The 21,934-nt window shown below is 45.8% G+C and overlaps 1 protein-coding gene and 1 pseudogene across 2 annotated transcripts in view; one reads left to right on the top strand and one right to left on the bottom strand.

The window, feature by feature from the left end:
- Nucleotides 1-21,934, bottom strand: part of S6k (Ribosomal protein S6 kinase) — a 96,695-nt gene that overhangs the window by 59,933 nt on the left and 14,828 nt on the right. For both annotated transcript variants that reach the window (XM_084597392.1, XM_084597393.1), the window contains exons 4-8: nucleotides 12,285-12,353; nucleotides 10,163-10,234; nucleotides 6,668-6,801; nucleotides 3,721-3,821; nucleotides 3,242-3,332 (exon numbers count right to left, since the gene is read on the bottom strand). In XM_084597392.1, the coding sequence (XP_084453518.1) occupies nucleotides 3,242-3,332; nucleotides 3,721-3,821; nucleotides 6,668-6,801; nucleotides 10,163-10,234; nucleotides 12,285-12,353 (467 nt within the window). The remainder of the gene's footprint in view (nucleotides 1-3,241; nucleotides 3,333-3,720; nucleotides 3,822-6,667; nucleotides 6,802-10,162; nucleotides 10,235-12,284; nucleotides 12,354-21,934) is intronic.
- Nucleotides 12,387-15,516, top strand: LOC146194392 (uncharacterized; annotated as a pseudogene).

The following is a 21,934-nucleotide window of genomic DNA, read 5'->3' as shown; positions in this document are numbered from 1 at the left end:
GAAGAGAGGAGTCGCTGGAGAAAGCTTTGATGTTGGGAAAGGTTGAGGGTCACCAGAGAAGGGGTAGGCAGTGAACGCGATGGTTGGATGGCATCCTCGAGGCGCTGCAGATGAAGTTATGTGATGTTAGGAAGATAGTGAGAAACCGGAAAGCGTGGCGTGATATGGTCCATAGGGTCACGAAAAGTCGGACACAACTGAACGACTGAACTGAACTTAAGTAGTAAAAAGTTACAAAAAGTGCAAGAATGACATCCGTGGAGCTAAAGCGTCAAAGTACTATTTCTTGCCTTTATTTTTTGCGCATCATCCAGGCTTTCCCGTTATGACGGTAGAAAACGGCGAAGATTCTTGGATTTTCCTATGACGAAGGCGAGGCACTTGTCGCTACCGTCCATGTTGGCACACAAGAAAACAGTCACGCGCAATTTGCTTTGCTTGCCGCCCTTACATGGATCGCCTTTGAAAAAGTGTGTCTTTCAATGGCCCAGTCTTGTCCCCATTGTACAAGTCGGGCGTATGCTTTTCGGATGTAAGGAAGTGTTTATTCAAGCCACTTTTGCCTAGCGTCGACATCGAGTAATCCTGCCTCGCCCACGACTGCCTTTCAGACAATTCCATATCTCTCTTTGAACCAACGAATCCAATCTTCACCACCAGGCTGGAAATAGGTGTTGCGCAAGAGGTAATAAGTGCCTCCGCTAAAATCGGGCCACTAACAGGCAGGCTCGCTGCACGGGCATTCAAGAATCACTGGTAGAGCACCTGTTCCATGTTCTTGACGGCCACATGTCGAACCCTTTTCCGGCAGTCGTCCATCGCATGGGCAACACTGGCATCGCTTTTGTTCTCAATCTTCAGCGCATCGCGGATGATTGTCGATACTGTCAGATGCGTCAGGCCCTACTAGCACACCAAGTTGCACTTTTGCACCGTCCTTGTGCTCATGTACAGTGTTCCGCTTAACTTCTAGCGGTGTTACCATTCCCTTCCTCTTCTGTGCCAGTTGTGTCGCGCTTTCTGAAGGACGACCCTCCATTGCTCTTCATGGAAAATTCAGAGCCAGCAAGATTGTGGCAACGATGATGGCACACTAGGAGAACCACGCTAGAAAGACATGTGTACGAACGCTGCTGCATGCCTGCCACAAAACATGTGAACTGCAAAGCGGGGGCCTGGGCAAAGCAAATAGGGGAGGACAGTGCAGCACACCACGGTCAGAGCACCCTAAGAATAAACTCCTCCATCGTGCAGAGGCGGAGAGGAGGCGAGTTCCCTAGGCCACAGGCAGTCTCGAGGGGAGCGCTCAAAGCTCTCCCTCAGATAGCAGCGCCTTACGCCTTCCCTCCTTCACCTGAGGAAGCGCTGCGTCCTCTCCCAAGTCTCTGCGCCATGCAAACTTTCCCGGCGTACCCGACCAATTCATTGGCTCAACATGCTTTGTCCAGATTTTTTTTTTTATCGCCGCTGCACTGGTGTTGTTAGCGTCTTGTGGTCACCGCGTTTCCACGTTTTTGTTGACTTTCAGTGACCCTATTTGATTGCTATAATGACTATAATATGACAGCACTGTAATAAGTGGTTCATTTTTCAATAGAACAAATGGCAAACCCGACGGTGTAGCAGCTGCCCATTGTTATATCTGATATATTGTTAAAACCAGTATTGTTATAAGTGGGTTTGACTGTGTACGCTATGCCAAACCTAGACTAGTTAGATGAAACTCATGTACATCACACCTGAGTTACTCCACTAACCTGATTAATCCAAGCTGCCACCCTAAAGCGTGACAAAAATGAGAGTTACACCTCGAGAGATGTGCAACCACATTATGCAGACGTCAGAACCGGTGTAACAATTCGGGCCACCAGAAGTGACGCGGTGCGACCACAAACAGTTCAAATGAGCTCCCGCTGCAGGAGAAGTTAATCGTGAAGCACTGAGAACACAGCGTTGTTGAGTACAATGGCAGCGACACAAATGTGATGCAAGCAGTTGAACAGTATTTCACAATGGTTTTTTTTCATTCCAGTTTAGATCATTTGAAAACCTGCTTCATTCAAATACCCCACGTTGCCCAGTAGACTTGGCACTAAGCAATTTCTACTCTGGTTTCATTAATAAGACACCTCTCTTTCTACATGCAACTCCACTATCCTGGTAAACAGGCAGCCTGTTCATAAGCAGTGCTCTGCTCTGCAGGGCAAAGTAGATCAGTTGTTTTTGTGCAGAGTGCTTCTTTGTGCATGTTCCTAGCTTTATCAGACTCTCATGAATGTGCACTAAAAAGAGAGGCCACCATAGTTCTCAACGATCAATTCATTATTAGTAACTTGAACACTGCTCTAAATGAAGCGCTTAGATCTACAATTTTAATCTCGAAGATGAGATAATCTGACCGTGTGGTATCTCCCGGCAAAACAGATCACGAAAGCTGTCCACTCTCACAAATTCACATACAAAAGCACTTAGATCAGCCTCAGCTCCTTGCATACAGTTTGGAGATGGCAGTTTGACATGCAGTGGACTACCTGATGTACGCAAGAGAACAGAATGAAGAAGACACACCAGCAAAGTGTGGAAGGGCCAAGAAAAATCAATCAATACCAGGCAGGTATATCAGCTACAGCTTCTGCTGATCAATGGATGGGACCCCAAGAATGGTTTGCACCTGCCTAGTGCAGTGCATGCCCCACCACTGGTTGTATTAAAAGGACCCCGTTGTGCACCACTATTGCACTTTCAACGCACGCCACTCCTGACTAACCACAACGAACTCTAGCTCCTCAGATATCTGATTCAGAGAGGAAGGGGTTAATAATGTGTCTCAGATCTAAACAGAAAAGTAAAGTACGTATGTGGAAACAATGGCAACCAGCTTTGCCAACCCTGACAGTTGTCACAAGAAATGTGAATGTAACAAGAGACTTTAAGCAATCGAAAATTCTCTATTCACGCTTTCATTCCTACCAATTTCTGATTCCACGAGAAGGCCAAGGTAACAGCTACCGACTGCACCACAGCAAAATAGCATTTGCAAATACAGGCAGTGCAGAAAAAGTGCACTGCTTCTGTCAGTGTGGTAGTATTGTGATCAGTGGCAGTGGCCACTGAGCCACAGCAGCGGGTCCACTAGTAAGGGGGTCTTCTGTCATCAGCCAGTTCACAGGTGCAATGCCACTAGAAGTATATAAACATTCCCTCCGCAAGTGATCCACACCAGGGAGAGAAGGCGACTCACATGTACTCTATTGTGCCACAAAATGTGTGCGTCATGGCCCCATCCTGTATGGACTCCTTGCATAGTCCAAAGTCCGTCAGCTTCACATGGCCTGCAACAGGAAAGGAAACAGCAGCAGGCACTAATAGTCTTTATAGAGTACACATTTCTCGCTCTGCACAAATGGAGACCATTTGACAATTTGTACTAATACCATGTCTTGCACAGTCTAGCCATGCAAATCGGGTGCATTCTTCCACAGCAATCGCGGACAGCTGCCGTGATGAGCCCTGACAGCCCCAACAAGTACTCAAGCTGCCTTCCAGCCAACTCAAGAGCGACAGGAAGCAATTAGTAAACAAGCCATGTTGTCGCACACACAGCTAATCATGCAAAGCTGTTACATATTCAGAGCACCCAGACTATTATCAAGAATCCTACACTGATCATGTGGGGTGCACCATGAGCTCTACGCAGTCCCCTGCTGACCGCGCACTCACCCTGGGCGTCAAGCAGCACATTTTCTGGCTTGAGGTCCCGGTAGATGATGCCTTCCGTGTGCAGGTGCTCCAGTGCCAGCACTATTTCAGACAGGTAGAAGCTGTGCAAAGGACCATGCGATCAATCAGAGAACTGCATAAAACAGCATATCGACCATGTCTAACATGCTTCAAAGGAGTGCAGACACTACATTTCAGTTGCATGTGTCCTGCTTTTTAACCATGCGCAAGGCATCACTGTATTTGGACCACCACAAAGTATTAGCTTATGGCTACTAAATAATTTTTTTATTCCTTTTCTTTGCTCATCTGTTACAGTTTCAACACCTGAGAGTTGGCTATGATGCCACAGACCGGCACAGGTCATCTGAAGCATGAAGAAAACTGCAACGTAATCGCTGCTTGCTCACTCATCACATTCCACCTCTTGAAGAATACCAATATTAAGACTGAATATTCCTCACACGACGTACTGACCATTGATATAATGACCACTGCTAAGCTGTTCAAATCGAAATGGATTACATAGTATTCGGCAGTTATGATGTACATGAAAGAAAACATGCAACCAAAAATTTAGTGCTTGTACTCTTTTAACCCTTTGACTGTCGAATATTCCGAAAAACATTCACCCCCAGCGGCAAATGTTTTGGCACGCTAGCGCAGTATCCAAACGGCAAAAACAGTCATAGGGTTAAAGAACACTTTCTTCCATCTAGTCATCACTTTCCATGCTGCAATGCAGACTACAAGCTTGACTTACTTCGGCAACAATGCCACAACTCACAAACAACAAAGTGCACAGCTACCTAACAAATGCCTGGCCAAGGCCAGACCACATTTACAGGCCCGTATCAGCAGCTCAAAAGCAGCATCCACCTGCTTCAGCACAGAAGGTGGTCTTTTAACAATCAAGCATCCATGTGTACAGGCCTGCAACATGCCCGAGCTCTTTCTCTGTAACAGTGAACACAGTGGCCCCCTTTTGCATCGTTACTCAGTCAAGTGCTGTTCAACACTAGATGATCGGTGCAGAACTCGCTCAGGACAACAATCCCTCTGGGCTAGCACAAACATTCCAAGGGACACAGAGGGAAGCTGGTTCATAACCAGCTGATGGCTGCCCTCAAGGCCATTGCTTTCAGTGAAAACTAAGCTTTCGCTCAACAAGAGGAGGTCATGTCACCATCACAAGCTGTTTTACCTTTTTGTTACGAGAAAATCGCCATTTTTCATAGGTTTTGAAAAATATTTTTTTCCCAGCACAAACAATACTGCAGCACACGTTGCAGCATACAATATTGCACATAACAGAATGCTTTTTCCAAAAATGTTACTTACAAAGCAAAGAGTTTATTAAGGAACATGCAAAAAAAAAATCTGAAGATTGCCATTTTTGTGGAGAGTTGATAAAAATAAGATAGAAAAGGCACAACATCTACAGATGTATTATAAACAAAGAAAATCTAGAATATACAGTTTGAAGATCAATGACCAAGTAACGCAGTGTAAAAAAAGAAAAAAGAACGTCTGTACCGCGCCATTCTTGAGCTAGTTAGAAAAAACTACGCGTGGAAACAGCCTCATTTCTCGTGCCACGAGTTTTTGGTTTTCGTGAGGCAACAAACCAAAACTGCTACAAAGTGGCTGTAAAGGCCGAATCTACATGATGGACATGCAGCAGACCTTCAGGAATGAGTTTTTGTGGAATCAAACCAACCGGACTCTGAGTCAAAGCTCACTAGTGAATACGTAGCGCCATTTTCGGGTTATTATCACCTGTCAACACTGTCAGATAACAAAGCCGGCAATGAGATTCGATATTTGACTTGCTGGAAGTCTTTAGTTCACAAAAATTTCATATTAATGCTGCATTACCATGAGTGGTAATTTTGTTTTTGTTTTTTTCAAGTGCGGCCGCCATTCCCTTTTTTGCAACAGCATATGCACATTAGTTCTCAAAAAGGTCCATCAAAATCAAAACATAGCAAGGGTGGCAAGATTTAAACTGGTTCTACAAGTGCAGTGCCTAGACTAACCACTGGGTGGCACTAGGTGCACGAGAAACGATTCAAATATGTTGAAATCGGCGATATAAAGCATCGATCAGCAGTTGAATAGGCGTAGTAATGAAAGAGTTAAGAAGCAAACAGTGGTGCGTCTAAACATTCTTTAGTGCAGATCACAGAGGGCAGCCACTGACTTCAAAGCAGTGATCAGGGAGATATTTTCAGCCTTGGAGTGCCAAGCTTGAGTCAAGCAGTACGATGGTTTGTGAACCCAATTTCTTCAGCTACACACGTGCATTTCTGCCACCTAAGCAGCAACATAACTGGAGTACATTTACTGAGAATAAAAATCAGATGTTATTGCCAGCATTCGTCCCACCATGCAAAGCTCGTTACAAATTGAGACAAACTGGCTGCTTCTGGTAGATGCACACGAGCAGTGGAAGTAGTGAAATCAGTTCATTGGCTGTCTTCTGACCGAATTTTCCAGCGTTTATGACTTTGAAATAGCAGTCAAAACATTTTTTTACGGTGACACATGCCAACCTTCAGCTGTGCAACCCGCAATAATAGACTTTCCCGATTCCCCCGCAGCAGCCCGGTGGCGTCTGGCCGGAGGCAAAGGAGACTGGCAACGTGGCGAGGAGAGCAATGCCAAAACGGGGGAAAAAAAAAAAAGAAAAACGAAAAACGCTAGCTCAGCCTAGCCAGACCCACATGCACTGCCTAGCACGCATGAGCCAAGTGAACACACAGGCACACAGGTTGAGGGGAAGCCCAGAAGTGACACCTCATTTGCCATGGGACCCCATTTGCCACTGTCATCAATGCAGCGGTCTTGCCTAGTCCCCTTAAGTAATGTGGCAAAGTTAGGCTTGGACAGCTCCCAAGACTTAAGTGCAAAATGAACATGTCATATCACGAGGAGGAGGCCCCACCTGGCAGTGTCCTCGAGGAAGATGCCCTCCCGCTCGAGGTGCATGAACAGCTCTCCACCACTGAGGTAGTCCAGGATCAGGTAGAGCTTGCCACCCGTTTGGAACGCATAGATGAGGTCCACAATGAAGGGGTGCTGGGTACAGTGCAAACACCATGCGTCAGCATGCTCAAGTCACAAAACCTCAACCGTGCTGCTAGGCAGAAAAAGAGCCCTTTTCTCTCATGCACACTTGCATACAAGAGGGTGCGAATAGCACAGCTATATTAAAACCCTTCTAGTCTGACTGGCAGAAACCTTCACCACATCAGTGTTTTCACTATATCAGTTGATAGCAGCATTGCATTGCTCAGAGCACGCTTTCCGGTAATTGACTCTTTATTAAATGTCTAATGTTAGTTCCTAAAAAATTAAAAAATAAATTTCATTTCCCTTTCATTTCTTCATGAGGTGCAGTACAATCTCGTTAATTCAAACTTCGTGGGACAAAAATTTGTTTGAATTACCCAAATTAAATTATTTAATGGACCCAGAAAAAAAAATTACCTGTGGTTTAGATTGTGGTTAAACCTGGAGTTACGCGAGAGCAGCCAGCATGGCTACGCTTAGGTTCGGCTTGAAAGTAATGACATGGCTTTTGCATATAGTTTACTCTATGGTTTCGGCTTTATTTATGCCATAGGGGAATCACTTCCCGTATGAGCACCCGTTGCCTCTCGTTGTTGACCATTCTCATTCGGGAGTAGACTTCTAGCGGTATTACATTGCCTCTACGTCGAACCAACTCCGGGGCACACTGCCGTCACAACATTCGAACGAACCTTCTGTCCTGGCAACTCGCTGTTGTCGGTCGCCTCTACCAACTGCCGAGTTAACTGTCTTCTTTTTACTTCTTTCCTTGCTCTTCAGACGGGCACCGGACAGGCACGGACAGGCGTGGCAAAATTAGCTCTCGCTATAAAACAAAAAACTGACAAGAACCCGCTGTATTACGGTAAATTTATCTGGCTATAAATTGAGCAGTGGCTTTTTGATGGCATGCTTGATGGCTGCCATCAAATGGCATGCATCAATGCCATCAAATGGCATTGATGGCATGCAGTGGCTTAATGGCATGCATACTGTCAAAAACTGTGAAAGCAGAACTGCTCGATAATGCTAAGGGCCTTCCTGGTGTGACACAGTAGCAGTGGTGCCCCCTCACAAGCAGCCAGCATTGAGTGTCAGGCTTCACTGCACCATGCGCTTAACAGTACTTGACGGGCCCAACAATGCGAATTAATGCGCGGAATATGCCTAGTACTGCCAACGACTGTCCGAAACAATGCACAAGAACGATCGATTAACCAACAGGCGCATTTGTCAACGGCTGGAGTGAATAGCACGAAGCTCATGAAAGCAAAACCGAAAGTAGTCTTACTCATTAAAGCGAAACTGCAACTAATACTGTATTTACTCTCATAATGCTCGCACTCGCCTGGGCGTCAAAAATTTGATTTTTTTTAATCTCATAATCACCGCACCACCAATATTGCCACCATGAGAGTCGTCTGCTAGCAATAACAAGCACCATCTTTGGTGCGCTAGAAAACCTAGCTGGCCTCGTGTGCATGCGCTACCAGGCGGCGATAGCGTGCTCGGGTAGATCATCATCATCATAAGTTATTGTCGGCTTTTTTTTTTTTTTTACCTCCATGACGTTCATAGTCGTCGCCATTTTGCAAGATGTCTCCGCGTCTTGTCCTCTCGTTCCGTCCGTCCGTGTTACTTGCTTTGTTCCACCATCTATCGTGTTCTTGGTGCCGCATCGCAATGGGGTGGTATGCAACTTATACAGCTGCTTTAAGGCTGAAAGCTTTCGACTAAGCGCTACAGCATAGCAACTGCGCTGCCAGCAGTAGTATGTGTGGTACGCTACTGAAAACAGCGATTGCAGTGTCGACATGGACTCGGGTCAAGTCTCTGATCAAGGGTAGAACTGTATGGTCTAACGCGGGGAGTGATGATGAGGCTGCGCACAGCAAATAAAGTGCTTTAGTAATTTGTGCTTTTGGCAACACTGTACTTCTATAACAAGGTTAATTTATGCTTGAAAGTAATGTTTTGGTTATATTTACAATAGCTGGCCTAAGAGCTCAGATTCACACCTATTTAAATTTGCTTTTAGCGCTCCAAAACATTTCCTTGAAAATTTCCCCCGCATAATTATTGCACACCCCAACTTAGCATCAATTTTCCACAAAAAAAAAAAAGTGTGAGCATTATGCGAGTAAATACGGTAGTCACCCTATTACCAGACACAAGGCCATCCGTGCTTCATTACGCTGTCACGCACGTTAGAGATGCACAGTCAACTCTGCAACAGATTTGAAGTGAGCTACTATATTGATGGTATCCTCCAGTGCCAATCATACTTGAATGCGGCGTAACCGGTAGAAAACCCACAGCCACCCAGATGCAATAATGCGCAGTTCGGATAATCCGTGGCGGGACCGACTCACGTGCAAATTAGCAGGCTCAGACCGCTATGCAGCTTGGTCACACTGAGTGATGCGATCCGAAAATTCGAATTATCGAGGGCTAAAATTAGCAAGCTTTCACTGTAATAACTTATTTCCTGTTATCAATTTTGCATAATTCCAGCCTTGTGAAAGTATGGCATTTACATGAGTACAAAGTGGCTGCAAATATAATGAAAGTTTGGTTCCATGTGAAAACCAAAGCTTAGCATGAACATGACATCTTCCTCTGTCTTAATGTCATTAGGGAGTTGCAGCATAGTGCAATCCATAGTCCACCAACACGAGGCGTGCTACTGCGCATGCATAGGTTGTTCTAAGGGTACCAGATGGTGCCACATACCGGGCAGTGGCGTACACTGACCGCACGTGGTAGCTGGTCACAGTAGCGGACCACAGTAAGCCATAACTCTTCCAAGAGGAAACAGTCAAGAAAAGAGAAAAAAAATACTGAGAGCAGTGCAGATGCCTCTGCACACAATGATTCTGCTTCCTCGTGCTTTGCACTCCCTAGCATTGCGCATATTTGTCCTTTCTGCTTCTCATCGCTGCTCATATGCTGGTGGTTAAATCATCTCAACGAGCACCATTTCACAGCCTTTAGTATCCATTTGCCTCTCAATGTTGACCTTGCAATCCTAAGCTGTCCACATGCTATGATATCTTTCTGCTGATAGTACATTGCCACGGTCAGTTGCTCTTTACTATAAAAATAAAATTTTATTTAAATGTGTCATTACTTTAAATACACACACACACACACACACACACACACACAAAAAAAAAAACCAGTCATCTATAGAAGTCAAAATGGGACCACAGTTTCACTTTACGATCTCCAAGTTTACTACAGTAGAGTTCAACTGCGTACTGTAATGGTATCCTGCAAGCAGGCACTAAGGGCACTCTTGAAAAAAATTCATGCACTAACTACTCTTGCTCAACATATATGCCATGGTACAGCTTGCCCTACTCACCTTGACCACCTCCAGGATATTTCGTTCAGCCTTTGTGTGTGCAGTGTCCTTCTGGTTTCGCACTATGGTGGCCTGGCAACAGAAGAACTTGCTTAGTACACAATTCTACCGCAGGGTATGACTGTGCATAGCAGTGCAGCCACTTTCTGCTCTCCGGCGTGCACGTGTCGTTCACACACTGCATTGCGGTGCGCTGCACTTCAAATGCAAATATGAAGACTGCCGGGCAGGTGCAAGGTAGCACCCATGTGGCAGACAGTGCCATGATGCACTAAAAGGATGACACGAAGACAGGACAAGCGCAATCCTGTTGTGCCATTATTTTTTAGCATAACCTTTTATGACCTCACGATTCAGGCCAACTAGCCCAACAACAGCTCTTGCTGGTAAGCGGTGCATCCGCAACCAAAGAGGGGCAGGACATACTGAGGCATAAAAGGACTAAAGCAGGAAACTACAGCAGAACCTCGATACAGTCAGAGGTGTGAATTTCACAATACAAATGCATCAAATTTACCGTCACAGGTTTGTTTTGTACAATGTGGAGAAGTGCTCTCTAGCGCTACTACACATGGGTGACAGACATGGGAGCCAATCTGCGGGCACTAAGCACTGACCTTTTTAGCAAAATAGCATAAGCACAGTTGCATTACTGTAATTTTGGTCCAAATGAACATTTTTTTGTGACCCCAGCAAGGTTATAATGTTGACGTTCCAGAGAATAATGTTTTTCCTTCCCCACAAAAACAAACTACACAACGAAGAAGAGCGGGAAAATATTGTGGGGTTTTAAGCATGGCTTGAACCTAGTGATAGAGCGAAAGCTGCGAGTGTTGCAGCGATAGCCTTTTTAACACCCGCTTTTCAATCCGCACTTTCCATAATTTTTATTTAAATTAGGTTTTGGGGAAAAGAAAGACCCTTATACTTTTCAGTGGACACCACAGAATTGTGGACACGTACACCTAACCAGGCCAAAATCATGACTTCATATTTTTTTCTTGTATATTGCACATTGGTTTATAAGAAAGGAAAGACACAGTATCTGTATGACCTTCATGGTTGTTTAAGGTGACATCACACAAACCAGGGCTGCCTCTCCGTTGCCTGGATGTCCGTCTGCACCGCGGCCTGAATCCAACCTTATGAGTTGGTCGAACTGAGGTGGTAGGGCTGGGGTTCCCAGAGCGGGGTTGTTGAAGTCAAGGAGTTAGTGGGAGTTGCGACCTGCTTCTTTGCCGGCGGTTCGAGAGTAGAGGTGGCAGTGGGAGAGTAGCGTTAGGAGCGACCGTGGCTGCTGGTGCCAGGAGAGGGGGGGGGAGGAAAGCTTAGGTTTTGGGTAAGGGAAGGCACAGTATACATTAACCTGAACACCATGAAATCGTGGACACCCACACTTAATTATGTCAAGATCATTTGAAGGGCAAATTTAGAGTGACATGAAGACCTGCTACTATACCTAGCATATTGAACGTTTTGCTTCCATTGTAAACTGGTTTATAAGAAAGGAAAGGCGCAGTATCTGTCAAGGTCACTTGAATGTAAAAACCGTGCATACCTGACGGCTCGAACTACCCAGCATAGTGATGCTTCGGCTTCAAAAGTAACAGATAAGGGTGAAAAGACATAAGCCATCCTTCAACAGGGAATCAGAAAAAAAGAACCAAATACTTAGCAGCTGCGCTGTCCCACCTCATCCTTTGATGCCAGCACAGTAGAGGAAGAGACTGGCTTTGCCAAGAAAGCACACTCACGGCATTTTATGAGTCATTTTCGAAGCGAGCGGCGTATCACCGCGGACGTGGCAGGATGTGGTTGCGCGTGCCACAAGTGCGATGTCGGAGGCCGCCCACTTTGCACTTTCCGTACAGACAAAAGTCGCGGTCGTAAAGACTAAGGCGTACGCTTACCATTTTTCGCAGCCTTCAAAAGTAAGCATAAATTTAATATTTTATAGACAACAAGAAGGCCCCGACCTATGCACTGAGCCCATGTACTGAAGAAGTCAACCTTGTCTGGGACTCTAAGAAAACTGTTGGATACAAATTTTAATATTGTGCCTCCTCTGAAAACGAACCAGTATGACCGGCAGTTTACCGACAAAGAAATGGCAAGCACACACCTTCTTCAGGACCTTCATGGCAAAAATGCGGCCACCATCCTTGCCGGTGAGCTTGCGGACCTGGAACACCTGAAACAAGGTAGGATAGACATCACGGTCAGCATGGGCAAGAAAATTGAAAAAAAAAAAATAAATAATAATAATAATAAATAAATAAATAAACAAGGAAAAGGAATAGGCAAGACAGGTGGCCGTCATTAGTTCTTGCACCAGCAAGGAAGCCCACATGGGCACAGCGACATCAGTGAAAACGACTGACAGAAAATCGCCTTCTGAAAAATCACTACTTTCTAAGATGAAACCTTACTACTCTAAGCTCACTGCACAATTTTTGCAAAAAACTGCAGGTCTCACAATTTTTTAGTGTTCAAAACAGAAACAACCATGCTTCCCCCTGCCAATCACCAAGGACCACTTGGGAGACAGTGTTGTCTAGATAATGTCTTCTCAATAGTCTATGCACTCTTTACGTTCACACCGTCTCTCAGGCATATGACTGATGCGGTCTATCGCACGAGGTTTTTGAATGAAGTCGCCAAACACTGCAGGCCGTGGTCACGCCAACCCATAACAGGCACATGGCAAGCCCTCTTGCCATTCAACAGAATGGCAAAGCGGGCGAGTTGGTGATACATGGTTTAAAAATAAAACAGCGCAGGTTGTGCGTCAGCAAACCTTCGCTGTTACTGCGCGATAGTGAAGTGGCGTATCTTGACAACACGTAGCCACACGTGCTCTTCTTTGTATTTGTTGTGTTCTCCTATATATAGTGTTTCCGATGATTAAAAATCAGTTGAGAGTCAGCGCTTGTGGTGTCTGTTTCTATTCTTTCGTCTGTGTGTTTTGCGCTGTTTATTTTTAAACCTCTTGCCATCTTTACCAGCATTTAAGCCAGGCTACAGGCGTCGATTTCAACGCATGTGATGAGGCTTGTGATGTGATTATGGTGCATATACAAACCATGATTACCTGAGACTTTGGAGACTGTTGATGTCTGCACCTATGAACTTAATAGTGGCACCCTCTAAGCTGAAGCACAGCGAGGGGGGACTGTAATAAATCAGTTTGTGTTTGGTTTTGAAGCAGCGTGGTTGCCTAGCTCTCTCTCTCAGCCTCTCAGCACGACAGCACGGGAACGCACACACAACATGGTGTCAGAAGTGGGATCAGCATGACGAACTCGTCTTAAAGCAGCTCTCAACAACCGTCAACTGCAAAAAGATGCTCCCGAATGAAAGCGCCCAGCAGGTCCAGTGGCTAGGCCTCAGTCTGTAACCACCAGACGCGTTCGACTTATGCGAGGCATCAAGCCAGACCCAGGCAAAATCGATGCAGTGTATGCAATGCCACCTCCCACAGACGTTGCAGGTGTCAGACGTTCACTCGGGATGATAAATCACCTTGCCAGGTTCTTGCCTATTTCGGAAATCACTGTTCCGATACACACCCTTCTCAACAAGAATGCTAGATGGAATTGACAGCATGAACAGGAAGCTGCATTCAAAAAAGTCAAGGAACTTCCGACGTCAGAGCGCTGTCTGGAAAAGTACCACCCATCGTATGCCACAACAGTCTCTGCTGACATCAACTCTTTTGGACTGAGCAGTCCTGCTACAAGCACAACCGACTGGTGAGCGCAGGCCAGTAGCCTTTGCCTGAAGGGCAAAGGCCCTTAGCTACAGCATGGGTCATCCAGAAGTTCAACGAGTTCATCAGAGGCATCACCTTTATCGTAAAAACTGATCACCTTCCTCTCTGTCATTGTTTGACAAAATGGAATTTGACGTGCTTCCTCCGAGGGTGCAAAGACTCAGGCTTAAGCAATGCCTTACCAGTTTCAGATCATGTACATGCCCGGAAAATTGTTGGCTACTACAACGAATGCATTGTCTCGCATCTCTCCCAAACTGCATCCAGTAGACACAGTGGAACTTTTTGCTACCGAAGTCATGGCTTCTGACCAGATGTGCTTCCTGTGAACATGCAGGATAACAGGTATGCCCAAAGTTGTGATGGAGAATGCACCACGCTCATCTCTTTCTGCCAGCACAGCTGGCCAAAGAAGTCAAAGATACCTCTTCGCTCAAAGTATGAATCAGTGAAGGATGAACTTTCTGTTTGTGATGGTCTTCTCCTCAAAGACACTCGCCTCTTGATCCCCGCAGCAATGAGGCCAGCAGTCTTGACACCTCAGCATGAAGGACATAAGGGCATCGGTCACACCAAGGCCCTCGCTCGTGAATCTGTGATGGCCTGGCATAATAGCGGAGATAACCTCCCTCGTGACCAGCTGTGAAAGGTGCGCCCTTACTCGAGTGAATTCAGCGGAACCACTCCTTCCTACAAACCTGCCTGGTCGTCCCTGGGAAGTTCCGGGCATGGACCTTTTTCACTACAATTCTCAAACTTTCTTGATGGTAGTGGGCTACTACTTCCGGTTCCCAGAGATTTTGACACTGAAACGTACAACACCTCCAGTGGTCGAGGTGCTCAAAAGCCTGTTCGCCCGTCATGGGATACAGCAACAGGTTAATTCAGACAACAGACCGCCATTTTCTTCAGGCCAATTCGCCGCATTTGTTGCATCTTATGGTTTCGAACACATCACCAGTTGCCCCCATTACTCACAGTCTAACAGAGAGGCAGAGTGAATGATTCAAACTGTGAAAGACATCTCCCGTAAGGCAAAAAAAGATCCTCACTTGGCCCTTTTCAGCTATAGTGATACACCAGGTTCGAGTGGCTTCAGCCCGGCTCAGCTCGTAATGGGAAGGCAACTGAGAATTAGAGTCCCAAAACCGAATGAAAAGCTTCGTCCACACTGGCCCGAAAGAGAGGAGGTAGCCCTCAGAGATGATCCTTACAAGAAAGGACTGCAAAGGACTTCAAACGACGTCATCGCGTCGGGGATCTGCCATCACTTCAGTCCGGTGAACAGGTCTGGGTTCGACCCGACCAGGTGCGTGCTACAGTTCTGAGCAAGGCACAGCGTCCAAGGTCCTTCGTCATCGAAACGGAGCGAGGAACGATTCTGAAACAGAATTGTCGGCACCTTGTTCCCTTTGTGCAGAGGACAGCAGATCCCACACTTCTCCTGCCCCACCTCCTAACTCAAGAGGCAGCAGCACCTGATCCGCCGCCTGTTACAGCGGGACCTTCACGTCCTGATGATGGTGGTGTGTTTACCCATAGCGGCTGCCGTGTAGTATTATCGGACCGCTTGAACTTGTGACTGAGGGGGGGAGATGTTGGGGTCGCCACCTATGAATTTAATAGTGGCGCCCTCCAAGCAGAAGCGCAGCCAAGGGGGACTGTAATAAATCAGTTTGTGTTACTGAGGGGGGGAGATGTTGGGGTCGCCACCTATGAATTTAATAGTGGCGCCCTCCAAGCAGAAGCGCAGCCAAGGGGGACTGTAATAAATCAGTTTGTGTTTGGTTCTGGAGCGGCGTGGTTGCCTGGCTCTCTGTCGACACGACAGCACGGGAACGCACACACAACAGAGACAAAGTGTATTCATTGCATGTGAAGCCTTGTGGGAATGCAAGGTTCAAGACATATACGCCAAATAAGAGGAACACTCAAGTTTCACCTGAAGAGTAGATGCAAATTTTTAAAAAAGATTTTTTGTTTAAGTTGGCTTTCAGGGAGAGGAAGGCGCAGTATGTCTCATTTTTCAGTGCACACTAAAATTGCCAGAGGGTGTCGTTGGTTCGAATCCTCATGGCAGACTAGCCTCACAAGCAGATGGATACTCCAAGACGTGAATGCTTCACAAGGAACGATTACGCCACAAGTATGATACGAAACAGCGTGCATATGTTCTCAATATGGGCTAACACAATGGCGGTGGCTTTTTGCCTGAACAACCTGTATACGCTTCAAGAAAAATATATATGGTTGTGTTCAGACAAGAACGGTAATCGAGGTCCCATGCATTTTTTGTTTGCAATAAAATTTTTTACATTTGGTGGGCAAAGATCTTGACACAAAGGAACAAACTTTATTTTTGCAAGGTACCATTTAGTTTTCTCGGAAAATGCCTTTTTTGCCATTTCAAAAAGTTCATGGGCTGCTTCTGCACTAAGATCTTGTCATCTATTTCCTTTTACTCACTAAATCTACACAGCTTTTACTTCTACAAAAACTATTAGAAACAAGCCTTGTTGTTGCAGCTGATTTAGTAAAGAATTGTAAACTTTGCTTCATGAGCCACGCGGTACAAAAACGCTCACTTTCAACCCTACATACTGGCATGATGACTGAACTTGTTGCACAAAAAATTTTATGTGCCACACATTCTTTATGTGTGGCAGCACCACAAATCAAACGCGTCAATTCTTCGGCGCTCAGCCTTCTTCACAGTCCAACTCTCGCATCCATACATCACAACTGGAAAGACCATAGCATGAGTTATACGGATCATAGTTGGCAGTCTAATGTCCCTGCTCTTTACTAGACGGTCAAGGCTAGCCATGGCTCTCTTTACCAGAAGCAGGCGTCTCCTAATTTCATGACTGAAGTCTCCTTCCGGGGTAATCTTGGAGCCCAAGAAGAGAAAATCTGTCACAGTTTCCACTTGTCCCTTGATGCTCCAGGACTTGATAGGGCAAGACGCCATGATCTTTGTCTTTTTAATATTCAGTTTAAGCCCAAACTTCTCACTCTCTTCTTGTACGCGTATCAGAAGTCTCTTGAGTTCCACTTCACTTTCTGCCATTATTAAAGTGGTATCATCCGAATATCTAAGGTTGTTGACACGTTTTCCAGCAATCTTCACTCCAGCTGAAGACTCGTCCAGACCGACCTTCATGATGCACTCAGCATATAGGTCAAATAGGCAGGGCGACAGTATGCAGTCTTGTCTCACTCCTTTCACAATTGAAAACCAATCAGTAAGACCATGCCCAGTTCTGACTGTGGCCTCTTGCCCTTCATACAGGTTCCTGAGGAGACAGATGAGGTGAATTGGAACTCCCATCTCTTGGAGAGCTTGCCACAATCTGCTATGATCTACGCAGTCAAACGCTTTCATATAATCAATAAAGCAGAAGTAGATGGGTTTCTGGAACTCTGATGATTTTTCCATGATCCAGCAAAGGTTGGCAATCTGGTCTCTAGTTCCTCTTCCCTTGCGAAACCCAGTTTGCACGTCCGGAAGCTCCCGATCCACATACTGCTGCAGCCTACCTTGGAGGATTTTCAACATCACCTTGCTAGCATGCGAAATAAGCGCGATCGTGCGGTAGTTGGAACAATCTTTGGCACTGCGTTTCTTTGGAATGGGGATGTAAACTGACCTCCTCCAATCTTGTGGCCACTGCAGGGTTGTCCAACTTTGCTGACATAATGTATACAGAACGTTAACAGTGTCATGGTTGAGGTTTTGAAGCAACTCAGCTGGAATGCCATCAATTCCGCTAGCTTTGTTCTTAGCAAGGCTGGCTAAGACCCATTCAAATTCACTCTTCAGGATGCCCGACTCGAAATCAGTAATCATAACCATCTTATGTTGGGTTTGCACATCCGGGTCCTTCTTGTACAGTTCTGCGTATTCCTGCCACCTCTTCTTTATCTCTGAGGCTTCAGTGAGGTCCCTGCCTCGTTTGTCCTTTATCACGCCCAGCTTAGCACAGAAGCTTCATTTGATATCTTTGATTGTCTTATACAAAGCTCAATCGGCTATTGTCCTCAACTGCTTGGCACTGTGTATTCAGGAAGGAATTCTCATCTCTCCTTGCTATTTTCTGAAAATCCGCATTGAGAACCTTGTATCTTTCGTTTTCCCCCATAACTTTTGCCATCCTCCTTTCCTCAGCTATTTGCATAGCCTCTTTAGATAACCAGTTTGCTTCCTTGCATTTCTTTAGCTTTGGAGCTGCCTTAGTAGCAACTTGTATTATATCACGAACATCAGTCCACATCTCTTCAGGCTCTCTGTCTTCTAGATCTAATTCTTGAAATCGATTCCTCACTTCCACAGCATATTCTGATGGAAATTGATCCAGATCATACCTGAAAGTCCTTTTAGTTTCCTGCGTTTTCCTCAATCGAAGCTTAAATTTGGCAACTGGAACCTGATGATCGGTGCCACAATCGGCCCCAGCCCTTTTTTTAATGCTTGTATAGCGCTTCTCTATCTCTGCCGGCAAAGAATATAATCAATCTGATTCCTGTACAGACCGTCCGGTGAAGTCCATGAGTACAGGCGCCTCTTGTGTGGTTGAAAATGAGTATTCGCTTTGGTCAGGTCGTTTTCTTGACAAAACTCTACTAGCCTCTGCCCAGCTTAATTTGGCTCACCAAGACCGAACTTGCCTGTAATTCCAGATGTTTCTTCACTCCCCAACTTAGCATTCCAGTCTCCTATGAGAAAAAGGACGTCTGATGATGGAGTGCGGTCTAAAAGGCATTGCAAGTCAGTATAAAATCTGTCAACGTCAGCTTCTTCAGCAGTAGTGGTTGGTGCATAGACTTTGATAACTTATGTTGAAAGGGTGACCTTGGATCCGAAGTGAAATCATTCTGTTGATTTCGGGGTTGCGCCCTAGCACTGCTTTGCCCATTTATTTGTTTACTATGAGAGCGACCCCATTCCTTCTCCTGGATTCGTGCCCACAATAAAAGACATAATGGTCACCGGAGTTAAATTCTCCCATTCCGGTCCACTTGAGTTCGCTGATACCTGAAATATCAGTGTTCAATCTATCCATTTCTCGCTTGACGGCATTCAGTTTACCTTTTCGTCGTAGATCTTACATTCCATGTTGCTATGTGATATATCTTCTTGCAACATCGAAATTTCCGGTCGCTTCCCGACACATCCACAACTGACCATCCTTTTGGCTTTAACCCAGCCGCTTCATTCGTCCTGGAGCTACGAAGAATCGCCCTTTGTTCATCCCCAGTAACACGTGGGATGCCTTCCAACCTGGGGGGCTCATCTTCCGGTGCCCTATCATTAATGCTATTGTGACTGGCCATAGGGTTTTCTTGGCAGGAAATACTGGAGTGGGTTGCCATTACCTTCTCCAGTGAATCACATTTTGTCAGAACTCTTTGCCGTGACCTGTCTATCTTGGGTGGCCCTACACAATAGAGCTCACGACTTCATCGAGTTTCGCAAGCTCCTCCGCCACGACAAGGCAGTGATCCATGAAGGAGATCACTGCCCTGTCGTGGCGGGTCCAGGATGCCTGGAGTTCAGTTTCAGAGGGAACGATAACTGCAGGCTTCCACATGGCTGGCCTGCTAGCTTCAGCGGCGCTTGAGCAAGACGACAATCAGAGCAGCAATTCTGAGCCCGAAGAAGATGCCCCAGCAACACTGCCGCCAGAAATCGATGAACTTTTTATAGGGCCTCCGAAGATGGAACCTTTGAAGACTGAGTGAAAATAGTGTTGCTGCTGTGCCGATGAGAGCTTTTTTGGGGTGTGAGTATTGACTTCTTTTTATCTTTTCGTGCAGTGTAAGGAGTGTTCTCACGGGCACGGAGCATTTAGCAATGATCACGCAAGCACATACAGTAGAGTCCTGTTGCCCTAAATAGGTAAATTAAGGTGAGTCTTATATACCAACCTTTTCATTGAAAGCCTGTACATATGGGGGGTGCGTCTTATACAAAAGTCAGTCTTATACATCGGAAAATACGGTACACCTACCATTTTCCGTTCCAATATGCAAGTCAGGCAAAAGGCCAAGTTTGCAATTTACTTTTCAGAATGTGAATACAGTCAAACCTCGATATAATGAACACGTATATAACGAATTATTGAATACATTGAACTCTTCCGAAATATTTTTGTCAAGTGCATGTATTTTTAACTTACCATAGCGAATGTGGTTCGGCATAAAACAGATATAACGAACTTCACGACGCCAAGCGCTACCTCATTTTAATAGCAGGAAGTAGGCTTCGTTGCACTACAAGTGTGTTGTGCGGCACAGCAAACGTTCAGGACTTCCTCGCAGGCGCTGACAGTGCCACTTCAGCAGCGGCGGCAGCGGCACGATCGAATGTTGCTTTTACCTTTTTGCGTCATTTGCGTTTTAGTGTTAGCAGCAGAGTCACGACGTGGCCATCGTAGCGTGCGTTCGGTGAAGGCTGCGTCGGTGGTCGTGTCGAGTGTGATGCGCAGGTGTGCATAGTGCTGCGATAGCAATGAACGTGAAAAAAAGAGCAGCACTGACATTGAAAACTAAGCTGAGATAAAATCAGGGCCTTCACGGCAGTTTACAAGAGGGGACTGACACTCTTCTCATGAAGCCGGAGTTAAAGATCGGCCTGCTGGGAGCATTAAAGCGGCATGGGACAGCGTGAAAGGCGAAACGATTGCCAACTGCTTCCGGCACTCAGGTTTTGTTCCAGAAGAGGCCCATGCATCGACCGACAATGGGGACGATTCCTATGAAGCAGAAGCAGAGCTCCGCGAGCTCGATGAGGCCTGGAACGATTTTTCGCGTCTTGTTGGTGACATGCCCGCAACAATGACTGTAGAAAACATTGGAGGCGGCGACAACATCGCAGCGACCACGGCTGTACTGACGGACGCTGAAATCGCTGCGGAAGATTCTGAACATCCCGCAGACAAAGCTCAGGCTGACCCTGCAGACGATGTGAACATTCCGACTTCACAAGAAGCGCTTGCTGCATTAGATTTACTGCGCCGCCACTGTAGTGCTACTGAGGGCAATTGGTTTGCCCTTGTTGAGTGTTTGCAAACTGTAGAACAGGGCGTGATACGGAACGCAATCAACACAAAAAAAGCAGGCCGCGATAACGCAGTTCTTTGCGCGTAAATAAATGGACATGACCCAAGTAAGCACCCTCCGAGTTGCTGTGCCTTCTCCAATTGAATTTTGCTGCTTTGCATGTATTTTCTATGAAATTTTATGCTATGAAATATGGATATAGCGAGCTATTTTCAGATTTTTTAACTGTTCATTATAACGAGGTTTCACTGTATCTAATTCCTTGACTACTATATGCTAAAATCTTCCACTACATCGTCGTTCCGAAGCGGACACAGACAATGCCATAAACCGAGATGCTTCCCATTTGAATTGGTGCCCTTTTGTTATTAGTGCTAGCACAAAGCCTTATCAACCTTTTGTAAGAGCCCCATTATCTAGCACAGCTTCGCAAGACGCAGTTAGATTGTTCTCAAAGGATTGTGCCCAGAGGCAGGTTAATCTCATTCCGAGTGCTAAGTGTACACAGCGCTATCACCCTATGCTGCAAAATAAAAATTGCCAAGTTGCTTTCTTTTCAGTGTGGACTTCAGTTTGCCCGCATAAATTTTTTCCTTCCGTAGTTGCTGTCTGCCCGCCTGCATCTTCCTTATCTTCGCTAGATGGCCACATCATTTACGTTTTGCAAATCCCCAGGGAAGCACTCTGCTCTTCAATAATGAAGGCTAATGAAATAATTAAGGAGGATACTTAAGCTGTGCCTTCAACAGTAAGATGCGATAGCATTAAGTGTAGACTTTGCTCTGTTAACTTACCAATTCCCTAATTTGTGCCTCTAATATATCACACATTCTTATTAGCACACAATATTAAGCTACCACGTTATCTGGCTATACCAGTTGTATAGGTGAGTACCTGATATATAAAGCTCCGCATTAACCAAATAAGCCACACGAGTG

The sequence above is a fragment of the Amblyomma maculatum genome, chromosome 3, assembly GCF_055883805.1.
Source record: "Amblyomma maculatum isolate TAMU_Amacu chromosome 3, ASM5588380v1, whole genome shotgun sequence".
NCBI lineage: Eukaryota > Metazoa > Arthropoda > Arachnida > Ixodida > Ixodidae > Amblyomma > Amblyomma maculatum.
Note: the sequence above shows the minus strand (reverse complement) of the source record. Positions and strands in the feature narration are given on the sequence as shown.